This window comes from Pseudopipra pipra, chromosome 21, assembly GCF_036250125.1.
Source record: "Pseudopipra pipra isolate bDixPip1 chromosome 21, bDixPip1.hap1, whole genome shotgun sequence".
Lineage (NCBI taxonomy): Eukaryota > Metazoa > Chordata > Aves > Passeriformes > Pipridae > Pseudopipra > Pseudopipra pipra.
The window spans coordinates 4142038-4160095 of NC_087569.1; the positions used below are offsets into that span (position 1 = coordinate 4142038).

The 18058-nt window shown below is 52.3% G+C and overlaps 1 protein-coding gene across 1 annotated transcript; it reads left to right on the forward strand.

Moving 5' to 3' along the window:
- Positions 1 to 1426: 1426 nt before the first annotated feature.
- P2RX1 (purinergic receptor P2X 1) lies at positions 1427 to 13687 on the forward strand. Its single transcript, XM_064677752.1, has 13 exons — positions 1427 to 1871; positions 5295 to 5442; positions 5943 to 6014; positions 6453 to 6522; positions 7054 to 7150; positions 7400 to 7480; positions 8719 to 8860; positions 9976 to 10106; positions 10740 to 10830; positions 11505 to 11570; positions 12177 to 12269; positions 12778 to 12825; positions 13146 to 13687. The coding sequence occupies exons 1-12, from the start codon at positions 1735 to 1737 to the stop codon at positions 12820 to 12822; spliced, it is 1173 nt and encodes a 390-aa protein (XP_064533822.1). The 5' UTR covers positions 1427 to 1734; the 3' UTR covers positions 12823 to 12825; positions 13146 to 13687.
- The last annotated feature ends 4371 nt before the right edge of the window (positions 13688 to 18058 follow it).

An 18058-nucleotide genomic window follows, 5' to 3' on the forward strand; every position in this document is an offset into this window, starting at 1 on the left:
TGGCTTTGGCAGGGGTGAGCAGCCTTCCCTAAAAGGCCTCGTTTCATACAGTAAGTTATTTGCTTCTCTCCTGACAGATATCTAAGCTTATAAGGTTTGTCTGCTCCACTCAATAGCAGTATCAGCCTTCAATCTTGTGTGATTAGCATCAGCATTTCGTATTTGCTTTTGGCTCCCTGTCTGACAGCTTTCCACGTTGCTGAGGACTGGGGCGTTGGGACGGCATCACGTCACTTGCAACGTGGGATCATCTGATTTTGATTCCCATGCTTCATGGTATGCCCAAAAGATTTGGATAACTGGTTCAGCTGCTTTCCCCCCAGTTTTCTCTATTGGCCAGCAGAGGTAATCGATTTGTTCCGCTCACTTTGTGGTTGTCAGGTCTGCAATATATTGAGTCGAAAGGTCAACGTGGCAGCAAGTGAAGGGCAGTTGAACTTGAGAGGTGGTGATGCTGAGAGAAATGTTCCAGAAAGGAAAGATTTATCCCAGCAGGTTAAGCTTTTCCATATTTCCATTTCCTCCTGCAGGGAGGGCCCTTGTCCCAGGCTCGGTGGCTGCAGAGAGCCAGCGACTCCTTCAAGGTCATGGGAGGCAGAGATGAACTGGGGCTCATGGGATGGAGCCTGTCCTTGCAGGGAGTGCTGAAGTGGCTGGGCTCTGGGATTTTGGGGGAAAAAAATCCTCTGTTTCTCCCAAAACAACCCTGCTCAGTCTTCGTATTCCCCTCCCCAGCAAAGATCCCCCTGTGGGGCTGTGCCCTGGTGCTGCCTAGAGGGATGCAATGGGGACATAGGGTACCTCATCCACAGCCTCTGTGCTCCCTCCCTCCCCCTAACTTCCCACTGTGGTGATGTTGGACCCCAAATTTCAGTCTGACATGTTCAAATCCACTCTCTTTCTCAGTGATATTTGCTTAAAGTGGTGCCTGCTGAGCATCCCTCACTGTGATCCTGGCTCGCCTGGCTCAGCTCATGGCCGGGCCTTTCAGGAAATGCTGGGAATGCTGAAAATGCTTCAAAATGCACCCAGCCCAAGTGCTGGGAACCAGCCAAGCCCCAGCTGTTCAGTCTCACCATGGGAGGGGGCCAAGCTGGGCACCCGTCTGCCCGTGGGTTGGCTCTGAATTGCTGGGCTGGGGTTTCTGTGCCCCCCCCCCCCCTTCATGACCTTTTCCTGGAGCAGACAGAGTAGGACATGGGTTTGGGACACTAATGGGACACCCACAGCCTGAGGTGGCTGCTGGGGTAGAAAAGGTGATACCCCCATCCCAGTTCCTAAAATCCTCTCCCAGGACCCCCACCACCTCCATCCCACCCTTGCTCCCAGGAATGCCTCGTGCTCATCCCGAGCCCTGCCCGCAGCCCCTCCATCCCCAGGGAAGGCCCTGCCTGGGTGAGGGTGCATCCCCCGCAGGCAGACAGCTTCATCCTGCTGGCACGTGGGCTCGGCAGCGGGGTGGCCCTGCACCCTCCCGCACCCTGTCCCACCCCCGGACCATGTAGGGCACCCGCTGCTCCCAGCCCAGAGCTTATAGGAAGAGGAAGCCCCATCCCTGCACAGAGGAGGAAACCCGCCAGCCCAGATGAGCACGGAGCCACGCCGATAGCACTCTTATTTTGGTTTTTTTTTCTCCGCTGTGCAAACAGAGGAGCTGCTGGGCCAGCGGTGGGCACAGCCCACACGGCAAACAGCGGGGCTGCCGGGAGGCTGCGGCACAGCCCTGGCGCAGCCATGGGGCAGAAGTGCATGGACAAGGTGTCCTCCTTCCTCTTCGAGTATGACACCCCTCGGATGGTGCTGGTGAGGAACAAGAAGGTGGGACTGACCTTCCGGCTGATCCAGCTCATCGTCCTGGCGTACATCATCGGGTAAGGCTCCCCGGCGCCTGCCTTCCCTAAAATCTATTGCCCTTTGCCACTGGGTTAAAAAGCAATGGAGAGAAAGGGACTCCTATAATCCCGATATCCCAGTGCAGGGGGGTCACTGCTGATGGCATCGCATCCCTCTGGCCGTGGCTGCTCCCGTGCAGCCCAGTGTCCCACCACGGCTCTTTCAGGCGGCCGCTTGGTCCCCACATCCTCCCCAGAAGCTGCTGTGTGTGCGGGCTGGAGGCTCATCCCTGCCCAGCCCTGCTCCGCACGCCGGGGCCCCGTCTCCTCACTGAGCCCCGTCCAAATCCTGCTCGAGCTGCTGGACGGTGGCCTGAGAATCTGTTGTTATTTTTATTTTCATTTATATTAAATAAGAGGCATCTGGGGCCAGCGTGGTGATTTGTGAGACCCAAGCGGCTCGAGGCAGGGCCATAAATCTCCCTGTCCACCGCCCTGACGCTGGGGCCGAGACGGAGCCTGGCTCCAAATTCCTGGTCTGCTTTGCTTCTGGGAGGCAGCTCCAAGAGCAGCAGCAGTGCAAGGGCAACTGGTTAAAAAAGGCAGCGAGTGGAGCGGGCGGGATCAGAGCTGGATGAGGATGTGTATCCTCAGGTGCCCTGAGGTTGCTGCTCCTGACACAGGGATTCAGTCCTTGTCCCCTCAGTGTGGGATGATGCAGCATGGTGTGGGATGTGACGGTTGGTAAGTCTTTGCTGTGGCCCCATGGCTGCTGTGGGCTCAATCCTAGAGAGAGATCAGCACCCTTTCATTGGGAAGGGCCCCATAGCAGGAGGTTTAAAGGAAGAGGGGGTGTCTGGCCACAAACGGGAAAATCCGGGTATTTTTGGGGTGCAGGTGCTACATGTGTCTCACGTAGCACAAAGGAAAGGCAGTGGCTCGCAGGGCTCAGTGCAAGCAAGTTGCTGTAGGGAGAAGAGATGGCCAACCTTGCTTTTAGCAGATTCCCTGGAAAGGGAGAAAACCTTCCCAGGGGGTCACTGTGGGACTCCCACATTGCTCCCATGCTGCTCATCAGCTCATTGCTCTGTTGCAAAGGGTTTTGCACTGGCCCAGGCTGGTGTTGGTGGGAGCAGCTTTGTCTCTCCTAAGGACTCAACCTGTGAAGCCCCAAGGCTCCAGCAAACGTGGCTGAGGGTGGTTGGGGAACAGGCACAGATGGTTGCTCAGAGCGGGACTTCCTAAGGAAATGTGGCTTAAGCAACCAGCTAAACTGGAGGGAACAGAGAGAGAACCAGCTTGGGGGTGACAGCCGGGGGCAGAGAGGAGGAGGTTGGCGTATAGTTGCTGTAATTCCCAAGTTTTTCCTGGTTTGGTGGGGTTGGGCACCTCTAGCAAGGGGCTGCCTGTGAGTGCAGCTGCCCACAGTTCCACCAGTCCCTTGCTGCACATAGCACTGTCCCCAGCTCCCTGCCCACAGCACTGCCCCCAGCTCCCTGCCCATAGCACTGCCCCCAGCTCCCTGCCCACAGCACTGCCCCCAGCTCCCTGCCCACAGCACTGCCCCCAGCTCCCTGCCCACAGCACTGTCCCCAGCTCCCTGCCCACAGCACTGCCCCCAGCTCCCTGCCCACAGCACTGCCCCCAGCTCCCTGCCCACAGCACTGTCCCCAGCTCCTTGCCTGCACTGACCCACAATGCCTGAGATTTTCTCTCCTTCGAAAGCCAGTTTGACAGCCAAATACGTATTTATTTACCATTCTCCCGGCTTTGGTCCCCTCTTGGCAGCAGGCATGGGATGCGTGTCAATGCATGGATGTGCTGGACAGAACGTGGGCAGTGCCATCAGGGCACAGATGTGGGGCCAACCCCCCTGAGAGACCCTGTGTCACCCCTGGGGAGCAGCTGTTCTTTCCTCTGATGACAGATAAGGTGGTATCACTGCTGGCCAGGCGATGCCAGGCGCTTTCTGTGTTTCATTTCCTGAAACCTCGCATGCAAGGAACCTTGGGCTGAGCCACAGGATGGGGCTGGCAAGGGAAGAGTGTTTGGTGATCCTACCACATTGGGAAGTGACACCAGGGGACATTTACCACCTGGGCAGGGCTTGCTGCAGCATTTACAGCTTCACGGGAAAACCGTGTTTTGTTTGCTGTGACCTGCTTGGCAGCAGGGTGGGGGCCACATCCTGCCCTGCCATGTGTCCCAGTGGGGTGCCCAGCCATGGGCAGTCCCCTCTGCCAGGAATGGATGTGGTGACAGCGGCAGAGGCTGCGCTGGAGGCAGATGTAGGGAAACACTCTGCCACGGTGCTACCCAGCTCACAACCTCCTGCAGCCCCGAGGGCATGGGAAAGATGCCCAGTGTAACCAGTGTAATCCAGTATGGTCTTCTGCCTCGGGGGAGGAGGTTGGAGCTGGGGATCTCAGCTGGGGTGGCACCAGTGCTGAATTTCTCCTCCCATCCCCATGCCTTTGCCCTGTGTCCCGGGATGCTGATGGGGCTGCAAGCTAAAAAGTTCTGTCCCCAAGAGGTCCCTGTGAGGTCCAGCAGCCACAGGGAAAACCTCCAGGCAGTGCCTGGGGTTCCCCCATTCTCCTCCCTGCCCATCAGCCAGGTGCCAGAGGACAGGTTGACATGCCAGGCTGGTGTCACGGGTGGTCCAATGGGCCACGTGCTGCCTCTGCCATGGCCAGTGGGACTGGTGCCCACGGTGGTGGGGACAAAATCCAGATCGCTCCTTTTTTAGTGCCGGGAATGCTCCGCGCCGCCGGGAGCACTACCCGAAATGGTTGCTCGCCCATGTTTACAGTGTCCCAGAGTCAGAGTTAATCCAGCGGCAGCTTGTTTACGCCATAGGTTAAATAGTGTCAGGAGCCCGTCCTAATGGCTGAGTGATGGGCTGGGAAAGGCAGGGAGAGAGAGGTCTGTTCCGGCCACAGCAGTGTCCCTACCCCTGCTCCTGCAGCCCTCTTGCACACAGGGCCACGGCTCCACATTCCCTTTGCTGCGTGGGGAATGGTGGCCCTGGATGTGAGCTGTGTCCAGGCTCAGCTCCGTGTTGGCCTTGGAGGCACTGACTTCTGGAGAGTGCCTTTGCAGTGGATCAGGAGGGTTCGGGTGGGTCACTGAGCCCAGCAAGCTGCAAGCTCACGAGGCTTTAATCCCAAATTGCCAATGGCCATCCTGCTCCACCTGCCTTCACACACTCTCAGCCACAAAATATGTCCCAGTCCCCAAAGCACATCATCTCAGTCAGGGCCTGCAGCTATCACATGCCTTGGGCAAAGGGTGGGAAAGTTCAGCAACACATCCCTCAACCAGCTGGAGCAAATTTGGCAAATTACCCCCCCCCAGGTGAGACTTGGCAGAAAAAGCCCCAGTCCCCAGTATTGTGCTGGGAACTGCGTTTTTGTGGAGGAGTGTTGGTGGCTGTGCTTATCCTACCACTTCCCTCTCCAGGTGGGTGTTCCTCTACGAGAAGGGTTACCAGTCTCAGGACAGCATTGTCAGCTCGGTCTCGGTGAAGCTGAAAGGGCTGACGCTGACCAATGAGAGTGTCATGGGCCCTCACATCTGGGATGTGGTGGACTATGTTTTCCCACCCCAGGTAAGGAGGATGGTGGGTGGTTTGCTTCTGTCCCAGTGGCTGCTTTTCCCCATGTGCTGGGGTGCAAGTGGGTCCTTAGTGTAGGCTTTCTGCAGGGCTACCCATGACATGGTATCCCTGTGGTGGAAAGCAGGTTACTCCTGCCACAAACCTCTGCCCATATATCACCCCTGGGGAGAATTTGGTGCTTGGAACCCACCATGGTGGATGGGGTACGTTAGAGGATGCCTCTGAAAAACAAAGACTCCTCCAGACCAGCATCTCAGGCAGCAAAAGGGGTCCTCCACTGTCCCGGGGCTGGTGGCACTACATGTCCTCAGGGACACCACCAGCTTCCTGAGCTGCAGCAGAGAGGGTGGAGGATCTAAAGTTAGGGAGAAAGGTGCCATCTGCCTGGATATGTCCTGGTGGGTTGGGTGCCCTACACCTTACCCCAGGGACAGGCTCCTCACAGAGGAGACGCTGTGCTGGCTGTGAGCTCGTTGGCTGTGTCTCCACAGGGGGACAACTCATTTGTGGTGATGACCAACTTCATTGTCACCCCTGGACAGAAACAAGGAACCTGCCCAGAGGTAAACACACCAGCTTCCTTCAGTGGGCTCAGCTTCTGTAATTCAGGGTGGTGGCACTGGGGAAGGGCTTTTTCTGATGTTGGGAGGTTTAGTAAAACCCTGAGCCTGGCCCCATATTACTGTTCCTGACTTGTGTGTTCTATATGGCTTTTATTCTGCTGAAAACCAGGCAGCACCCATTTAAGTTTTCTTCCCTCTGAGATGATCAAGAAGAGCAGACTCGAGACTTAAATAAAAGCATGTGCCTGAAGTTGAAAAAACAAATCCCCCCCTTTTTCCTGTTTAATCTGAACATCCTTGGTTGGGAAGGATGGACAAGGCTCTGGCTGCAGCTGAGCAGCACGCCCTCAAGGGAGATGCTGCCTGGTGAGGGAGCAGGGACAGAGGGACCAAAGCTGCAGGGTGGGATGCTGAGAGGTGGCTGCTTTCTCCAAACAGCTGCCAGACGCCGGGCTCTGCACGCGGGACAGCGACTGCATCAAAGGGAGATACAGCCGGCAGGGACAAGGTACAGCACTGGGGCTTGTGGTGAGACACCGAGCAGAGCTGCTTGGGTGGGGGGTCTGGCAGGGGCACCTCACGGCTGGGCTCTCTGGTGGGGGACCTGCTTTGGACCACCAGCTAACGAGATCTGGGAAAAGCCTTTGACATGCTGGCTGAATGTCCCACCTAGGCTGGTCCTGCTTTCCTCTTCTGAAAGACACCTGAGCTGCAAAAAGCTCTGCCAGCAAAAGGTTAATCAAGACTAAACCACTTCCCCCAAGCTGCTGTCCTCTATCTGCTCGGCAGTTTCTGATGTGTTTTAGCATGAAAAAGGCCCAGCTGCTCCCCTGCACAGCAGGGCAAGAGAAACCACTGCCCTGAGCTGAGAGGCCACAATTAATTACCCTTTTTACAAGGGGGCACCAAAGCCCTGAGTGTTTAGTGCCTTGGATACCTTTGGCAGAGCTGAAGCCCCAACCAGATCCCATCCATCCCAGTGTGAGGCTGGGATTTCCCAGCACCCAGGGGTGTGAGCAGCTGTTTCTCTTCCACACAGGGCTCATGACAGGCAAGTGTGTGCCCTTCAACAGCTCGGTGAAGACCTGTGAGATCTTTGGCTGGTGCCCTGTTGAAGTTGATGAGCATGTTCCCAGGTGAGGAATCCTGTTGTTGCCCTCTTTCCCACCCCAGCTGCAGCAGCAGCACTTGATGTGGGGCAGAGCAAGACCAGGCTCTGTGAGATGTGGCCAGGACAGCCTGGGTCACGAAAGACCAGAAAGGGAAGGGATGAGATCACCATTTCTCTGGGTCCTGCTTGTCCCAGTTTAAATCTGAATCTTCACCAAATGGGGTTTTCCCTAGAGGCTGGAGAGCCAAGTGATGTCAACACTTGTGTTTTTCAGCCCTGCCCTGTTGTCAGAAGCAGAGAAGTTCACCTTGTTCATCAAGAACAGCATCACCTTCCCCAAGTTCAAGGTGTCCAGGTAAGGGGAGGTTTGGGGGAATGGTTTTGGTTTAGTTCCTCCAGCTGTGTCCCTTAGGGGAAACCATCTGTGTGGCTGAATGCTTGATGGTGTCCCTCAGCAGTGAGCCCAGGACTACTCTAACTGCTGCACTGATCCCCAGATTAGCTCATAGGAACTGAGACATTTCCCTCCCAAATCTGTCCCACCTCAGCTGCTGGCTGTATTCACCAGAAAGAAGATTTCTGGAACTAACATCTCCTGAGTTACCCTCACACGATGCACATGAAAATACAGTTTCTCTGATTCTTCATTTTTCTCCTCCCTTTTCTTCCCTGAGAAAACATTAAAATAACTATGTGGCACAGTGGGGTGTGAGCAGCCAGGACAAGCTTGGTGCCAAAAAGGAGCAGAAGTTCCTCTTAACAGTACAGTTCCCACCTGTTTCTGCAACGGGTTGTGGGGTCAGCTCCTTCCAGGCAGTGCTGAGAACAGTGCTGCTGGCTGAAGGAGCACTTGTAAGAGGATTTGTGATGGCACTGATTATACATGATTTGGAACAAATTATCAGAAGCTATTTGTGCTGAAGATGGCAGATTCTTCTCTCTAAGCTGGTCGTGTCCCAGGGTTAAATGTTCTGGCAGCCAGGATGTTTGGAAAAGCCTTGGGCTGAGCTCATGCTGCTGCCAGAGAGGTGGCTGGGAGTGGGGACAGCCCCTGCCCCAGCAGCAAGGAGGGGTGTCCTGAGCAAGGGCAGGCTGGAGGGGACACAGTGAGGGGAACTGGTCCTCAGAGTGAGGGTGACTGGACTGGCTGCTGTGGCAGGGGCTGCACCAGACCCAGCTGGGTCATGGGGAACTTCCTGCCTTTGATCACCGCTGGCAACGAACTGCTGAGCATCCACGATGGGATGTGGTTGAGCAAGACATAAGTCTTACAAAATCATCTGGGGCTGGGAGGTTCAGAGAAAGGCTATTTTTAAGTGAAAGAGCAGAGCAGGGTGGAAGGCAAGAGGTTTTCCTTTTCTTTTCACCCTTTACGGAGGAGATAACAAACTCCAGCTAAATGTAAAAGCTGCTATCCGTGAGCTGTCCCAAATGAGAATTGCTGGTGCATGGAGCAATTGCCTGGCAGAGCCCACAGACAAGCTGGCATGGGAACAGGAGAGGGCCATTGGTTGGACAAGGACCTCCAGAGGTGCTTTCCCACCCAAATTATTGGATTATTCAGATTCCTTCTCACTTTCTTTTCATTCACAGGCGCAACTTGGTTGAGAGTGTTACCAAACAGTACCTGAAGAAATGCACCTATAACAAAGCCACCGATTCCTTGTGCCCTGTGTTTGAACTGGGATATATAGTGAAGGAATCGGGTCAGAATTTTACCTTCCTGGCTATTAAGGTACTCGAATTTCAAATGATGTTCCTTGCTGAAGGGGGGAGGGGGACACTGGCAAAGCAATCATCCCCAGCTGTTGAGATGATTTTCTGTTATCTCAAGAACTCTTGAGAAAACAGAAGTGTCAGAATTAGCTGTTAAAGATTATGAATCTCCTTGGACGTGGCCTAATATTTATGCCTTTCTTGGAAACTCTTGACAAGATTTGACCTTCTGGCAGTAAATCCAGGGTTCAGTTTGGTTTAATTTGTGCAATAATAATAACTGGAGCTGTGTGGCCAAATCCCATCCAATTGAGCTTGGAAATCCCAGCTGGATGGTCAAATATCAGTCATTGCACAGTGCAAACTGCAGCCTCTCCCCAGGCTCTGAAATGCAGCTTTGCAGCACTTCTCAGGCTGATGTGCAAGAGTATCTGCTATTCCTGGGCTGCAGAGCCTTACAATAACCTTGACAGGCATTGAATAAAAGCAGAGGCTTGCATATACTAACATATATTGCATATATTAGAACACACATGCACCCAGAGAAACTGTGGCTGCCCCATCCCTGGAATTGTCCAAGGCCAGATTGGATGGGGCTTGGAGCAACCTGGGCTAGTGGAAGGTGTCCCTGCCCATGGCAGGGGGTTGGAACCAGATGGTCTTTGTGGGACTTTCCCTTCCAACACAAACCATTCTATAATTCTACATACTAAAGGTGCAGAAATATGAGCCTCTGGGACTCAGCTAGTTACAACCTGGAGTGAGCTCATGACTAACTGCTTCATTTCCTGAGCAATCCCCTGGGTAGAATCAAGCAAGGGAAAGCTGTTCCCATAAGGACTGTGAGGGATCTGCAGTGAGCACTGTTTCTCAGGACCATGCCTTGGGCATAGGGTGCCCAAGAGGGCTTGAATCTGGCTGTGTATCCAGCATCCAGGGCAGAAGCAAGAGCCTCCACGAAGGGCACAAAGCTGAGGCTGTCCAGGAGGGCTGAGGCACTGGTGAGGTCTGTGTACCTGGAGAGCCAGGACACCCCACAGCACTGAGACAGGACACGTATGAGGAGGGAGAGCATTTTTCTGTGTGGGCCAGGCCCAAGAGGGGGCAACCTCGTGACTCCCCCCTCTGCTGCAGGGGGGAGTGGTGGGCATCACCATAGACTGGAACTGCGACCTCGACTGGCCTGTCCGGTACTGCAAACCCATTTACCAGTTCCACGGCCTCTACAATGATGACAGTAATGTTTCACCAGGCTTCAACTTCAGGTAAGGACACACCTGTTAATTCTCCAGCATAATTCAGAGGTGACAGCTCTCGGGTTCCCACAGCACTCAAGGGATGGTGGAGGGTCAGAGACTGTTCTCCAAAATACTCTCTACCTCTGCAGTGCCAGACAGCAGTGCTCTTTTTAAAACAGCAAGAGAAAAGTGATAGCACAGCCCTTGGCCTCAAAATTACCCCATTTCCTTTCCCTGTACATCTCCTCCCCCTTGCAGACTCTCCTGCTCAGCTGAGCTCTTGGGAAGCCCTTTGAAAGCCTGGAGATGGTGCAGGGTCATCTCTCATGTTCCCACACTTCAAAACACTCTCTAACCTCTGCTCTGTGAGACAGTCACTTGTGCTGCACCAATATCTGCTGTCACACAGCACTTGGGGACATCAGATCAAAGAGCACGAGCAGGAGCTGGAACCCCAACTTGCAGGTGGGGAAAGGGAGGCACAGAGAGGAGAGGTGCCAACAGCCCAGCTCCTTCAGGGGGTTTAAGGAGAAGGTCAGGACCATGACTGTGATAGCAGATTCCCAGATCTTTGTCCCACCAAGATCCCCATGCTGTTGGGTTGCAGGGGGCTGTTAGGCACCCTGGCAGGCCATTAACACTCAGCATCCAATTGGACAGATATGCCAAGTACTACAAAGAAGATGGGATGGAGAAAAGGACCCTCTACAAGGTGTTTGGGATCCGGTTCGACATTTTGGTGAATGGCAAGGTAAGGGTGGCCAGGCACCAGGATCAGCCCTGGATCCTCAGGAGAGCAGTGCCATGTCCTTGCGAAGGTACCAGGTCTGCAACGCAGCACTGGGGTCCTGTGGGGCCAGGAAAACCAGTGTGAGGGGTTTTCTTGGGTGCTGGCCCACCCACGGGAACCCTTGGGAAGTCCCGGGGAAGGGAATATAAGAGAAGAAGCCCATTTTACAGGGCACATCTATCAGCTGCAGTTTGGTCAGTGGTTTTGTCCAAAAAACATCATGATTTTGGATAGGGGGGAAAACTGTGGAAAGTCAAACTTTTATTGATATTTCCAAAAGCTGGACACTTTGCATTTTTCTATTTTGTCTCTTTCTTCCCAGTGGAAGAGAAGGCTTTCCTCGTTGTGTTCCCACTGGGAATATTTACAGGGTATACTTTTTTGGTGTTTTTTTTTTTTTTTTTTTTTTTAATTAAAAATACAGGAAGCAAAGTAACTTAATTTTATTTCAGCCTAAAACCAAAAATATTTTTCTGTTTGACCAGCTCTGGCCCAGCTCCTGTTTCTCTCTGTGCTGTGGTTGTAGTTTGGGCTGCTGCAAGGCACTTTTGCCAAGCATCACCTACAGCTACAGCACCTTTTTTCCCCCCCAGGCTGACTGTAACTAATCACCTATTTTCTTTGACTTTATTCAGGCAGGCAAATTTGACATCATCCCAACCATGACCACAATTGGCTCTGGAATTGGTATTTTTGGAGTGGTAAGTTCAGATATTTCCAGCCTCTATATGGAGACTCTCAAATTATTCTTCTTGCCTGTGACATCCGTGGGAAGTGTCCCTGAGCTGCAGTGAAATACTGGCTCCTGCTCAGGGAACCAGAGGATGGGCAAAGTGGGAAAGGAGGTGCTCTCCTGCCTCACTAGCTCAGGAAAATAGATTCCTGCTGGCCAATGAGGGGAAGGCTGGCTCTCCTGACAGGGCCATGCCTTGGTATCCTGATAGTTTCAAGTTAGAACTGGCATTGAGGGAGTTTTGGAGGTGATGGGCAGTATTTCATGCGGGATGGAAAACCAGCATCCTATTTGGTTATGGTTGTTACAGATTGGGTATGATGCCAAGGGTGTTGTGCTCTGCACTTACCCAAAGTGGAAACACTTCATTTCTGTTGACTTAAGTCACCCAGTGTTGAACCCAACACACTTCACTTCTGTCCTAAAGGACAGCTGGGGGCCGTACACTCTTTAGCAACTGCCACATTGTGGGTTGAAGCAGAAGTGACCCTAAATTGTGGGACAAACTGGAAGCACACAATGGTCCAGGTGAGCTTGGAGGGCGGCTCCAACCCTAACTGTGCTTTGATTTAAGGCCTCTGTCCTCTGTGACCTGCTCCTGCTGCATTTCCTCCAAGGACGGGACTATTACAAGCAGAAGAAATTCAAATACGCAGAACAGGAGCCTGTAAGTAACAGCGAGTCCCTGCCCTGCCGAGGCTGTCGCGGGGGTGTGAGTGTGGCTGTGTGCATGAGTGATGATGCTGTAACACAAACATCCATGTTGAGGAGCAACCAGGCGCCTTCCCGAGCCCTTGGGACTGTCGGAGACGGGGATCCATGAATCTCCTCTCCAAAATTACTGAGATCTCGTGTGACTCACTGGTAATAGCTTTATTCTCTCCCTTTAACCCCAGATATTCTGATATCTGGTAACCCTTGCATTGCTTTAAGGGAAGCAAGGGCAGACCCGTGCTTCAGCTCTTCAGTCCCCTTCTCCGCTCTCTGGGAACATCTCCATGACCATGGAATGTTTTATGGTCTTTCATAGGACACAGAAACACCTCCCCTCAAATTCATCTGAAAATATGCTTATACATTGGGGTTTAGAAGGTGCTGCCCAACCACATTTTTCCCTGGCATTAGAAAGGAGCAGGTCTGTAAAAGAATCCTGTTTTCTCTCATTTAATCCCCAGTCAAAGTCACATAAGAAGGAAAAGGAGCCGGACAACACGCAGTGAGAGGTGAGTGGTTTTTCCCCAGCCCCGCTGGCCTATGGCTGGCAGGGGGGAGGGCTTTGGTCTCAGGGCTATGCCAAGGCCCCCAGAAAGGCAGGAGGGTTTCAGGGAAGGCAGGAGGGCTACAGGGAAGGCATGGAGGAGATCTGGGCTGAGGACAACGATGTCTAACCTGGCGTCAACATTTCCCAGCATGAGCAATTCTGGGGGCAGCACTGGGTGTGGGGTGTGGGATTGACATCACATCTTCAGTGGCAGCATTGCTCAAAGAGGGGTAGTGGGGGGCAAGACACCAGAAATCACTGTGCACCTTTCTCTCTTGGCAGAATCCACACTGACCAACAAACCTACACCCTCTTCCTCCTCCTCCTCTCCTAAAACACGGTCGCCATCCCCTGTCACCAGCCTGTGCCAGCCCCAAGGCCAGCAGGAGCAGCGTCCAACACCAGCTCCTGGGAAGGTGGTGCCCTGCAGCCAGGGCAGGGGCCGGCCGGCCCGGTACCCGGCCTCTGAGGGCACAGGGATGCTGTGGGTGGGCTACTAAGGGACCCTTGGGGCCCTCTGCCAGCCCTGCTGCAGGGCACTGGGGTCTGCTGCCACTGCAGACCCTTCCGAAGGGCTCTCCACAGCATCCTGCCTGGTGTTCCAAAACCATGCCAGGCCACCCTGCACCTGAAGCCCCTGGGGAGACCACTGCTGCCTCTCCCTTCCCCGTGGCACCCTTGGACAGCTTCAAATTGAGGAGAAGGAGAGGGAAGGAGAGCTGGCGGGAACCATGTCCAGTCCCTCAGCATAGGAGAAAAACGGTTATTTTGTAAGGATGTATTTTGTTAAAAAAAAAAAATAAACCTTTAGTTTTTCTACTACATCCCTTGCTTGCCCCCCAGGGTCTGGGGTTTGCAGTGCTTTTCATCACTGGGGGGTTTGTGCATGCAAGGCAATCCCATAAATTGGGCTCGAGTGTGGGGCTTAGTGCTGGTTCCTCCAGCCCCTGCCTTTCTGTGCAGGGCCCCTGGGCCTCTGGCCACGAGCAGGGGCTGTTATCAGTGTTGTCACTTTGGTTTCCTCCTCAGACAGCCTGGCTTGGGGGGAGTGCTGGCTCACAGCCAGACATCAAGATCTGCTGCCCTGCGCCAGCTCTGCCTCAGCTGCCCTTGCTGGTCAGTGTTAGCCTGTCAGAACTGACCTTCTCGGGAGTAGCCTCACAAACCAGTTCTTTGCACCCAGGAATAAAAGTTTTCCTCTCTGCTGGAAGATTTGCACTACTCAGCATGTGCAGCTGGACATCATGGACTGTGCTCAGACCCCACATCCCTGTGAGCAGACCCTGCCCTGCGCTGCCGGCTCTGTTCAGTTCTCCAGGATCCACCAGCACAATCCCTCTCCGAACATCATTTTGTACCTCCCGAGGGAAATATTGCCTTGGTCACTTCAAAAGTGGATCCCAACTGCACTGTGAGAGTCAGTGAAGAGGCTGCAGGGGTTGGTGTGCCTGGGCCTGCAATGCTGCTGAGAGCAGTGGGGAGTGTGAGCCAGAGCCTGCGGGATGGACGCATCACGGCGGGATCGTAGGGACACAGGAACACGCCACAGGCAGATGCAGCTGATATTTGGCCATAAGTTCAACAGGCAGTTCAAGCCATACATTCCCCACAGGGAGATCATTTGATGTCAGCAGAATGCCTCAGCTTTCCCATGCAGGGTGGGTTTCTGTAAGGTTATCCATGGTCAAGTTTTTCACCCTTTCTCATGCTGCTGTCCTGTGTAAGAGGTGCCAGGTGCTTATACTTAAGATGCAGAAAGAGGTAAGGAAAGCCCTGTAGTCTCTGGAGGAGCTGGTGCCTGTTCAGCGGGCACTGGGGGTGTGGGGCTGGGGGTTTCCCCAATCCACGGGGGCTCTCCTGCAGCGCTCGTGGAGGCCACGCACTGCACGGTCCCGGCTGGTGCAGCTCTCCAGCAAGCTGCCACCAGCAGAGGGGACTGCGAGACCATGTCACACAGACACGCCTGCGGGAAATCCTGCTGCCAGAGACAGCGAAGCGAGTGTTCAGGTAACCTTTCACACCCACTTAAACTGGGTCAATCTCCGGTCAAAACTTAAAATAACCAGCGCGAGGCTGCAGGTAGAGCAAGGGGCTGTTTCTGCCTGCTTAATCTTTCAAGCTGCTTGGAATGCAAAGCGCCTGTTCTTCCCTAGGAAGAATTAAAAGGCAGAATAGGAAATCAGAAAAAGGGCTACTTGTACATGATCCCATGTAGTTGCTATCCAAAACTTCTGAGCTGGGATCCCTAAAAGTCCCAACGCTGCTTTAAAAATCATGTCAGGACTTATTTGCATTTCCATACTTGCTTTTTAAAATGCGATCTTTGGGAATCCTTTTGTTTGCTTTTCATTCACCAGCAGAATGAGTGAGATATTGTGATTTTTTTATTTTTTTTTTTTAATTCTTTCATCCAAATAAGGTCCTCCTCTAAGCCAGGGCCCCCAGGTGCTGTGGTTCCCGAGTGGGACCAAACAGAGCGATGGCTGTCTGGAGGAAACTAAGAAGTGTCCAGTTTTAACATACACTGGTCCCCTCTGCTGTATGAAGTATGAAAAGGCAGGGAAAACCCACGGCAATTGTTTAGGTCCTTCTTTTTGCCAGAGGTGCTGGAGCTGGTGCTAAGGGGTGGGAAAGCAAGGAAGAAGGGCTGGTCTGCTCAGCTCTGTGGCATAGATGCTCTATTTCAGCATTGCAGCTCCCAGCCCCTTCTCCCAGTGCCTTCCAGTTTGCCAAAGTTGAGGCCAAATTACTGAATGAGGGATAGGACACAACAGTTAAAATCTGTGGAGCTAAAGACTCACAAATGGAAATGCTGGCAGGTTAAGGCACCCGGCAGTGTCCTGGTGTTGCTACTGAGCTGCTTTCAGCGCAAGTCCCCGGGGGAGGTGTGGGTGACCGGCAGGACTGTGCTCCAGTCCTCTTGGTTTGGCCTGAACTTGCTCTGAGGGTCAGGGGAGAATTTACTGTGCTTGGGCAGAAGAATTTCCTTGTGTTGAATCCAGAAAATAACTGTATTCGAAGTTGTAAAGATGCAGGCAGTATGTCCTGCTGCTCTCTGACCTCTGAGCAGCAAAGCAAAATATCACAGAATCCCAAAGGGATTTGATCATTGTGTGAAGACCCCCTCAATGACAGGTTGCTGTGCTGCTTCCTGTTTATGCTGTGGCCAGCTGAGGATTGGGTTGTTTGGGGGGGGTGTTTTTAAGTCCTTATTTCATTGCATGCTGGTTTTTACACAGTTAATAACTAATAGAAAAATGCTAATAGAAAAGGACCCTTCAGTAATTCAAACGCTGCTCCAGAAAACACGCAAGAAAGAATATCTATTCTCCAGCTAATCCCTAATCTTTACAATCAGCACTAACAAGCCCTTGTATGTGATGGTGTCAGTGCTCTAAGGACTCTTACACTGATCATGGGTGTTAGATGACGAGAGCGAGCTCTGAGTGCAGTGTGACTACGGTGGCTTTGTAGAAAGGAAAACTAAGATACAAGCAAATAATTTCTGAACATGGATTTAAATGCAGCGAGAATTTTCTGCCTTTGACCACTTATTGTTATCTGTGAAGGTTACCAGGTTGGACCTTGTACAAATATATCTTTTCACTTCCCTCAGGCATGGTTATTTTGAAAGAAATCACGTAGCACAGATATTCCAGAAGAGTAATTGCAGAAAATCTTATTTGGCAATAATTATGCTGGTTAGTGATGCTGCAGGGATGAGGAATTATATTTCAACCTCTGCAGAGCTGGCAATATTTAATCATTATGTTTGCGCCCAATTCCCAGCACAATGAGGCCCTGATTTCCACCTGGTGCTTCCAGACACTGTAACAAGACAAATTAAATGAATAACACTCAAGAAGGAGATAGCTCCTTCCCTGTGCAACCTCTCCTGTCTCTAACCCCACTCATTCGTCCCCTGGCACAGCAGACTCCCTGTTATTTTTAACCCAGTCCTTCACTCAGGACATTCTTGGATTTTTCCCTAAAAAAGCACCTGCCTTTTTATTTACACTAACTCCCTGTCTTTTTTTGATGTGGGAGAATGATTTCAGTAAGGTAAATTCTCTGGCTGACACACAGTGAAGGACTGGCAAGAACATGTATGTTCTGCCAGCTCTGAAGGGTGCTTTTATTTCCCTCTGTCCCAAAGCTGGGCATTCTAGGGCATTCTAGGGTCAGACTGTGCTGGGTGGCACAAGGAACTTCTCGGCCATTTGAGCACTGGACATCTGGAGCTCAGCCTGCAGCCACCTCCCGGGGCCAGTGTGGTTCTCACAGCTCATTTTCGCTGCTGCCAGCTCTGTATTAATTATGCCACGCTATATTCTTTTGCTTTCTGTGGTGAAGTGCTCTCTCCTTCTGTTATCTATTTCTAATTGCTTTATTGCTCTATTTTAGAAAGCATAAAGCCTGAAGTGTCCAAGTGGGTTCTGAATACAGCGACAACTCAGCCAACCACTGGGCTCTTGGGCAGGGGTGAATCAGGATCCCTCCAGTTAACAGGGCTCTGCCTACCAGCACCAAGTACAGGTCCTGCTCAGCTTTATGGCACCATAAAGAGATTTCTTAAGTGAAAGGACGGCTTCAACTCTCCTTTTATCTAAACATACTTGTGAAATGCCTGGAGAAATGTAAGCTCTTCCCCTTATGACTGTAACTCAAGGAGAGGTTCAATAAACACCTTCCCAGTCATTGCACCCAGAAAACATGAAAAATCTGTTACCAACTGACTACATCCAGTCATTATTGAGCAGAAACATCAAAGTCTCATTTTAACACTGCTACAGCCACTGTGGTCTAAGCAGCAGAGAGACATTATTTGGGACTTCCATTGCCCTGGTCATGGCTGCTCTGCAGTGTGATCACCTCTGTATTATGAAAAGGGAAACTGAGGCACATGGTTTGTTTTGTTTTCTGGAAGAAACATCAGCTTTTGACTGAGCTTAGCTAACCAGGTTACTTCATAGGTCAGGTGCTGGCAGTCTTTGCCAGAGAGGATTGTTTCAAACCTTGATGCTGGTGCTAAACTGTGTTTCAGACATCACTGGTGATTTGAACTCCCGGTGCTAAAGGATAGAGGTCTCTAGGGGACAAATATCAGGCCTTTCCAAACAGTCAGCATCTCCTAGGCATCTCAAAGTCAAATGTGAATCAGCCCAAATGACTTCTGAAATCTTTGCAAAAACCTC